The sequence below is a fragment of the Scleropages formosus genome, chromosome 4, assembly GCF_900964775.1.
Source record: "Scleropages formosus chromosome 4, fSclFor1.1, whole genome shotgun sequence".
Lineage (NCBI taxonomy): Eukaryota > Metazoa > Chordata > Actinopteri > Osteoglossiformes > Osteoglossidae > Scleropages > Scleropages formosus.
In genome coordinates, this window is record NC_041809.1 from 24,895,583 (window position 1) to 24,904,653 (window position 9,071).

At 39.3% G+C, this 9,071-nt stretch overlaps 2 protein-coding genes across 2 annotated transcripts; both read right to left on the bottom strand.

Moving 5' to 3' along the window:
• Positions 1–1,610: 1,610 nt before the first annotated feature.
• LOC114910387 (olfactory receptor 10G4-like) lies at positions 1,611–3,110 on the bottom strand. The gene is made up of 2 exons (XM_029250869.1): positions 3,099–3,110; positions 1,611–2,573 (listed from the first exon to the last, which is right to left on the bottom strand). The coding sequence occupies exons 1-2, from the start codon at positions 3,108–3,110 to the stop codon at positions 1,611–1,613; spliced, it is 975 nt and encodes a 324-aa protein (XP_029106702.1).
• Positions 3,111–7,338: 4,228 nt separating this feature from the next.
• Positions 7,339–8,289, bottom strand: LOC114910388 (olfactory receptor 10G4-like). The gene has a single exon (XM_029250870.1). It carries the CDS (start codon positions 8,287–8,289, stop codon positions 7,339–7,341), a length of 951 nt encoding a protein of 316 aa, XP_029106703.1.
• Positions 8,290–9,071: the final 782 nt, after the last annotated feature.

Below are 9,071 nucleotides of genomic sequence, written 5' to 3' on the forward strand. Positions count from 1 at the left end.
ATGAAGGCTGGGCAGCCCTGTTTTTAGGTATGAGTTTTAATAATAGTACGTCTCCTGTTTCATTAATTGTACGTCACCATCTTCGCTACTTTGTAAATCTGAAGATACTGGAGAATTCAGCATGGGACAGAATAGTTAATTTGTTGACTCACGCAGAGAAATTAACTGAAACAAAATTAATTCTTTGGATGAAGTTCCCAAATATAGCAGAGCAGGGTTATCTTATTTACTTTCAATCCTGCATTTTTAAGCACTGCAGCACACCGCGGAAAGTAATCAGGATTTGTCTGTTCTGAGTGTTATGCACATATTCGTGTCAGGAACATCAGTGCATATAGTGGAAAGAAACAAACTATATTTATTTAAGAATCATGCGTCTGCAATTATGTCTCTCTTTCCCCTAATGTAATGCACAAACTGTATTCTCTGAGATGTACGTCGCTTTGGAGAAAAGCATCTGTAAAATGATATAGATATTGTGGGAATCCAAGCTGCAGACCATCTTGCTACTCCTTTGAGGCCCTCACACACTGCTGCCAGTAGACCTACACTCTTTTCAGAAAAAAACTGAAGACCCTCTTCCTTTTACCAGTAATTGAACTAAACTTAACAAAAATCTAATGTAAAAAAACATAAACAAGTACTTGATCATTTCACCTCAACGGGGAAAAAAATACATTTTTGGATCTAATGAAAATATAAATCAGAATATATAAATGGAAACACAGTTCTAAACTCTCTGGTGCCTTTTCTTGTATGTAAAAATCTCACTGTAGATTAAAATTTTGCAATTCTGTTTCGTATGTTGTATAATTCTTAAAGGGTGGACCTCAACCTCTTGTTAACTTGTTATTTAAAGAGCTCAGGGTGGGGCCTACATTACTGCCAACAAATTTTTATCCAGACCTCTTACACAACCTTCTTAGAGGAGTCTAAGAATACATTTCCTCCACACTGGTAATGTGGATTTTGATGTTTTTCCTTCATTCTGGAAAATGTCCTATATATTGACTGAAAACTTAAAGCACAGCTCTCTATCTGAATTGTTCTTGTGTGAACGTCATAGTGTTTAAGTGGGTTAAGTAGCTTGCTCAACAATACACTAAAGACATAAACTTCCTACCTGTTAGTACATATTGTTTAAATTACTTGCTGCACAACAAGTAAAAGAAGTGTTCGGGTAAATACACTTGAAAACTGCATTGTCATCCAGAGATTTAAATTTCGACATTTTGTGGACATTAAAAAATAAGAAATCCTGCTTTAGTCAGTTAGGCAAACTGAAGCATACATGTATGAATTTTTTAGAAGACCAGTTTTATTAAAATAATCTTAACTGATGGCTTCCTGATACAAGACAACAAAAGTACTATTCATGAAACAAAGTCTATAATATTTCTTTCTCTTCCTCTTATGCATTACTTTTGAGACATAAAATGCAAAACAAATGACAACTGGTCTACACTGAATTATTGTACAAATTAAAAAAATATGAATATATCCCAGTGTAAAGGCTTTGAAGTTTTCTTGCACTCATCATGTCATATTTATTCTATCAAAGGGCTATTTCTGCTGTTGTTCAAAAATGCAAAAAAAGGAAAGTTAAGGTATTACTTTATAGGTAATGCACGGTTCCTTTTCAGTATTTGAATCAGCCTGCTCCTGATCTCTTTTGTTCTGAAGCAATAAACAGTTGGATTCATAAGTGAGGGTACAAGAGTTAAGATTATCATTAGTGCATTCCTCTCTGTCAAATCCAGAGTGACACCAACTCTTGTTAACAATCCCGAAACTAATTTAGGAGCGTAGTAACAGAACACAGCAACAGCATGACTCAGACATGTGCTGATCATCTGCTTTCGACCCTCGGTGTCAGCCAGTCTCACCACAGTGTAGATGATCTTCACATATGTTGCCAGGATGAGTGGGAAGTGTCCACCCAGAAACCACATAAGCAGAATGGTGGAGGGCACAAAATATGGTTCTGGGTCAACGCAGGCAGCCCTCACCAGTGCTGCATAACTACAGAAGGTGTATCTGATGATGGGCTGGCAGTAGGGAAGTCTGTCAACAATTCCTGTCAGCACTCCTATGGCTGCTATACCAATCATCCAGGACAGGGCAATTAGTGCAAACGTTCGTGAATTGGTGAGGATGCTGTGGTACCGCAGTGGATTACTGATGGCAATCATGCGGTCAAATGCCATCAAGGTCAGGGCAAAACAAAGACAGATATCACCCAGGTGGTACACAAACATGTGAGAAATACATGAGTGATATGAAATGTTTCGGACCCCAGCAAGCAGCAGAGCGATCAGTGTTGTGCTAGCACTGGTTGTGAACATGATGTCAATAACAGCCAGGTTACAAATGAATATGTACATTGGCCTGTGCAGGTGCCAATCTGATGCAATGATACATATGTTAGCACTGCTACCGAGCAGTATAAGGGAATATGTGAGCAATATTAGAACCCCAAGAATGTTCTGATTGGGCAGGTGGTCTAAGCCTGTGATGACAAACTCTGTAATGCGCTGTATTGTGACATTTGATTCCAGCATTTCCCAACATGTCTGCAAAAAATACAGAAGAAGATTTTAACTTTCACTGAAAATCTTTTTGGGACATCAACAAGCTGGAGTGGTTTCTTGCTTCTGTACAGAAATCTAAAAATTTACATGCAGCAGAGAAAGTTTTTTATTCTTAGTTTTACATATTATATAATACTCCATATTATTACATTATAAGCTGTTTTGGAAAAGAGTGTCAGCTAAATGAATAAAAGTAATTGTAAATGTCGACATGTACTTACATCTACATCTACTAACATCTAACATCTAACATCTACTTACATATAGGTTGGAGATGAGACTTCTTAAAAGTCCATCAGTGTTCTTTATTACTGGATGACTAAACTGAGTTTTTATAAGGGACTTCCTCACAAGGATTGTATCTAGTGACACAGGGGACTTCTGCAGTAACCAAGACAATTACAGGTGTCATTACACTGAGGATTGAGGGTCCTTAAAAATGTACCAGTTTCTAACTCAGTGCTGCTCTCCTTATGGTGGCTACATTCAGTGGGAAATGGAACTCACCTGCAATAACATTGTCTCGACCATTTCTGTAATCTTTTGATAGAAGTGGGCATTGTGACAAGCAAATGGCATGGCAAAAGTTATTCCTTGTCCTCCTGCTCATGTTGTAGCAACTTTATCCTGTTGTGGCTGGGGAGGGCAGCAGAGGTGCCCTTAAATCCCATTTAGACACTCTACATGAAAGAAATGCTGTCCTGACAACCCATCCAGTCAAGGCACAAACAGCCTCTTTAGGATGGTCGAAGACAACACTCTCTTTGGACAGCAAAAGAAAGAGCATCCCGTCAGAATAGGGCAAAGGCTACAGTGACACCCATCAGGACTGATGAAGGCAGCTCCCCATCTGTCCAGGGAATTGATAGCTGCTGTGACTTTGAAAATGTACCCACCTTCACATTGTTAGTAAACACCTGTTACTTGGTGAATGGACAGGGAACAAGGACGGGAGAGAAGGAAAAGAAATGGACAGAATCTTTTTCTTTTGACAGTCAGCCTCAAGAAATAAAGTGTCTGGGAGCAGTGTCTCTAGCATCTTACATATGCAGTGTTTGACTTGATATGTTGTTCTCTGAATTCTAAATTCTGAGACAAAGGCTGTAACCACTTGTCTCAAGCAGGGTCGCAGCAAACCGGGCCCTAGCCCAGCAACACAGGGTACAAGGCTGGGCCCACCCAGGATGAGACGCCAGTTTGTTGCAAGGCACCCCAAGCAGAACTCGAACCCTAAACCCAACGGAGAGCAGGACACGGCCAAGCCACTCCACTGCGCCCCCCTAAATTCTGACATCTCTTCGTCAATGTAATTATTTTACTATAGCAATTTATGTCTGCACAGAAACATGTCAAGGTGACATTGAAGTGAAATGTTAGTGGAAAGTGCTTTGACCTTAACATGGAAAAAAAAATGACATGAAGAGGGAGGACACCTCTCTATAATTTTATGCAGAACTGAGTATCATTAATTAAGAATATTTGCTTCATTGTCAGATGAGAACTACCTAATCTTGCCTCCATGTGTTTGTTCTTTTTCCCTTTCATGACCGTGCATGTCACTTAAGAACTTCAAGTGTATCTAATCAAGCACAGTGATAAGTTACCGAGTCACAAGCAACTAAGTAGGCATTTTCCACATTTTAGAGTTAGGTGTTGTATGTCATGGGTCTAGCGGGGTGCAGTGGGTTTGGGAGGGTTTTGCTCTCTGGTGGGTGTGCAGTTCGAAGACCCGCTTAGGGTGCCTTGCCATGGACTGGTGTCCTGTCCTGGGTGTGTCCCCTCCCCCTTCAGCCTTCCACCCTGTGTTCCCAGGTTAGGCTCCGGTTCATCTCAGGACAAGCGGTTGCACACAAGCGTGTGTGTATTTGTTAGATCAGTTTATTGCTGTTATACCACAGTATTGGGTGAAAAGGGAGTTATGCAGTGGCTCAGTGAGCTTGACTGGGTCCTACTCTGTGGTGGGTCTGGGGTTTGAGTCCTGCTTGGGGTGCCTTGCAATGGACTGGCGTCCCATCCTAGGTGTGTCCCGTTGTGGACTGTGTTGCCAGGTTAAGCTCTGGCTTGCTGTAACCCCCACCTGGGACAAGCGGTTTCAGACAGTGTGTGTATTATAACAATGACTACATTCTATTAAAAGAATATACATTTTCTTTAATCATACAATAATACAGTTGTATACACATTTGAGCACACAGAGCACGATGGAGCACACTGGCTGGTATCAGGACGGCAGATGGCGGGCCAGTTGCCAGTTGTCACTGACTGAGCTCACAGCTTTTCGTGTTGTTCAGCTGCAGCTTTGTGATCCTTAAGTGGCGTCATGTCTGTCTTGTGCAGGTTTTTGTATGCTGTCATTATGACTAAACTCTTTAACAGTGAATTTGTTTCTAACCTGAATAAACGTTCTGATGAAAGCAAAACAAAGTGAGGTGGATGAAACTGCACTTCCTCACTGAACTGAGGAACAAGCCACTGTCATTCTCAGTTAAGTGGTTCTAGAGCTTAAGGAACATAATGTTAAAAGACACTATCACACAAAGCATTCATCTGCATTTCACAAACTCCAAGGCCAATTTGATAAAGTCAAGGTCTCCAGACTAAAATGTAAACTTTTGTCACAGCAATAGCTTTTTAGAGCATATGCTCTCAGCTGAAATCACTTTTCAAAGTGACCTGTGCAATAGCTGAAATTATTGCTATGGAAGAAAAACCTTTTTCCGGACACCAGATTTGTGTGAAAGCATGTTTTGAACCGTGTTCATAATGTCACTGTTTTGGCAGCACATATTAATGTAAACAAATGTTCATCAGGATGAAGTATGGAAAGAGCTTGATGAGACCGCAGAACATGGACAGTCGTTTTGTTCTGTGTTACAACATGGTCCATCATGCGTGACACTGAAAGTCTTGCTCATGAGATGCAGCTCAACGTCTCAGATTGATGTTTTGAAGGACTTTCTTTTTATATTAATTATCTTATTATATTTTATTCAAGCAGTCAATGCAATTAATACTTCTACATTATACAAGAAAATAATTTCTCAATTTAAGGGGTTAAGATTCAGCATGTGGACTTACTACAATATTTACAATGGCAACCATGAGCAGTACATAAAAAATATTCTGGTCTTTGGCTAATGAAGGCTGGGCAGCCCTGTTTTTAGATATGACTTTTAATAATAGTACGTCTCCTGTTTCATTAATTGTACGTCACCATCTTCGCTACTTTGTAAATCTGAAGATACTGGAGAATTCAGCATGGGACAGAATAGTTAATTTGTTGACTCACGCAGAGAAATTAACTGAAACAAAATTAATTCTTTGGATGAAGTTCCCAAATATAGCAGAGCAGGGTTATCTTATTTACTTTCAATCCTGCATTTTTAAGCACTGCAGCACAGAGCGGAAAGTAATCAGGATTTGTCTGTTCTGAGTTTTATGCACATATTCGTGTGAGGAACATCAGTGCATATAGTGGATAGAAACAAACTATATTTATTTCAGAATCACGCATCTGCAATTATGTCTCTCTTTCCCCTAATGTAATGCACAAACTGTATTCTCTGAGATGTACGTCGCTTTGGAGAAAAGCATCTGTTAAATGATATAGATATTGTGGGAATCCAAGCTGCAGACCATCTTGCTACTCCTTTGAGGCCCTCACACACTGCTGCCAGTAGACCTACACTCTTTTCATTAAAAACTGAAGACCCTCTTCCTTTTACCAGTAATTGAACTAAACTTAACAAAAATCTAATGTAAAAAAACATAAACAAGTACTTGATCATTTCACCTCAATGGGGAAAAAAATACATTTTTGGATCTAATGAAAATATAAATCAGAATATATAAATGAAAACACAGTTCTAAACTCTCTGGTCCCTTTTCTTGTATGTAAAAATCTCACTGTAGATTAAAATTTTGCAATTCTGTTTTGTATGTTGTATAATTCTTAAAGGGTGGACCTCAACCTCTTGTTAACTTGTTATTTAAAGAGCTCAGGGTGGGGCCTACATTACTGCCAACAAATTTTTATCCAGACCTCTTACACAACCTTCTTAGAGGAGTCTAAGAATACATTTCCTCCACACTGGTAATGTGGATTTTGATGTTTTTCCTTCATTCTGGAAAATGTCCTATATATTGACTGAAAACTTAAAGCACAGCTCTCTATCTGAATTGTTCTTGTGTGAACGTCATAGTGTTTAAGTGGGTTAAGTAGCTTGCTCAACAATACACTAAAGACATAAACTTCCTACCTGTTAGTACATATTGTTTAAATTACTTGCTGCACAACAAGTAAAAGAAGTGTTCGGGTAAATACACTTGAAAACTGCATTGTCATCCAGAGATTTAAATTTCGACATTTTGTGGACATTAAAAAATAAGAAATCCTGCTTTAGTCAGTTAGGCAAACTGAAGCATACATGTATGAATTTTTTAGAAGACCAGTTTTATTAAAATAATCTTAACTGATGGCTTCCTGATACAAGACAACAAAAGTACTATTCATGAAACAAAGTCTATAATATTTCTTTCTCTTCCTCTTATGCATTACTTTTGAGACATAAAATGAAAAACAAATGACAACTGGTCTACACTGAATTATTGTACAAATTAAAAAAATATGAATATATCCCAGTGTAAAGGCTTTGAAGTTTTCTTGCACTAATCATGTCATATTTATTCTATCAAAGGGGTATTTCTGCTGTTGTTCAAAAATGCAGAAAAACGGAAAGCTAAGATACTACTTTATAGCTAATGCACGGTTCCTTTTCAGTATTTGAATCAGCCTGCTCCTGATCTCTTTTGTTCTGAAGCAATAAACAGTTGGATTCATAAGTGAGGGTACAAGAGTTAAGATTATCATTAGTGCATTCCTCTCTGTCAAATTCAGAGTGACACCAACTCTTGTTAACAATCCCGAAACTAATTTAGGAGCGTAGTAACAGAACACAGCAACAGCATGACTCAGACATGTGCTGATCATCTGCTTTCGACCCTCGGTGTCAGCCAGTCTCACCACAGTGTAGATGATCTTCACATATGTTGCCAGGATGAGTGGGAAGTGTCCACCCAGAAACCACATAAGCAGAATGGTGGAGGGCACAAAATATGGTTCTGGGTCAACGCAGGCAGCCCTCACCAGTGCTGCATAACTACAGAAGGTGTATCTGATGATGGGCTGGCAGTAGGGAAGTCTGTCAACAATTCCTGCCAGCACTCCTATGACTGCTATACCAATCATCCAGGACAGGGCAATTAGTGCAAACGTTCGCGAATTGGTGAGGATGCTGTGGTACCGCAGTGGATTACTGATGGCAATCATGCGGTCAAATGCCATCAAGGTCAGGGCAAAACAAAGACAGATGTCACCCAGGTGGTACACAAACATGTGAGAAATACATGAGTGATATGAAATGTTTCGGACCCCAGCAAGCAGCAGAGCAATCATAGTTGTGCTAGCACTGGTTGTGAACATGATGTCAATAACAGCCAGGTTACAAATGAATATGTACATTGGCCTGTGCAGGTGCCAATCTGATGCAATGATACATATGTTAGCACTGCTACCGAGCAGTATAAGGGAATATGTGAGCAATATTAGAACCCCAAGAATGTTCTGATTGGGCAGGTGGTCTAAGCCTGTGATAACAAACTCTGTAATGCGCTGTATTGTGACATTTGATTCCAGCATTTCCCAACATGTCTGCAAAAAATACAGAAGAAGATTTTAACTTTCACTGAAAATCTTTTTGGGACATCAACAAGCTGGAGTGGTTTCTTGCTTCTCTACAGAAATCTAAACATTTACATGCAGCAGAGAAAGTTTTTTATTCTTAGTTTTACATATTATATAATACTCCATATTATTACATTATAAGCTGTTTTGGAAAAGAGTGTCAGCTAAATGAATAAAAGTAATTGTAAATGTCGACATGTTAGAACATCTACTTACATATAGGTTGGAGATGAGAATTCTTTAAAGTCCATCAATCTTCTTTATTACTGGATGTCTAAACTGAGTTTTTATAAGCGCCTTCCTCACAAGGATTGTATCTATTGACACAGGGGACTTCTGCAGTAACCAAGACAATTACAGGTGTCATTACACTGAGGATTGAGGGTCCTAAAAAATGTACCAGTTACTAACTCAGTGCTGCTCTCTTTATGCTAACTATATTCAGTGGGAAAAGGATCTCACCTGCAATAACATTGTCTCGACCATTTCTGTAATCTTTTGATAGAAGTGGGCATTGTGGTAAGCAAATGGCATGGCAAAAGTTATTCCTTCTCCTCCTGCACATGCTGTAGCCATCCTGGCTGGGGAAGGACAGCAGAGGTGCCCTTAAATCCCATTTAGACACTCTACATGAAAGAAATGCTGTCCTCACAACCCATCCAGTCAAGGCACGAACAGCCTCTTTAGGATGGTCGAAGACAACACTCTCTTTGGACAGCAAAAGAAAGAGCATCCCG

What these genes read in the sequence shown, in the direction of transcription:
- LOC114910388 (XM_029250870.1), bottom strand. Translation starts at nt 8,289, where the DNA reads ATGCTGGAATCAAATGTCACAATACAGCGCATTACAGAGTTTGTTATC.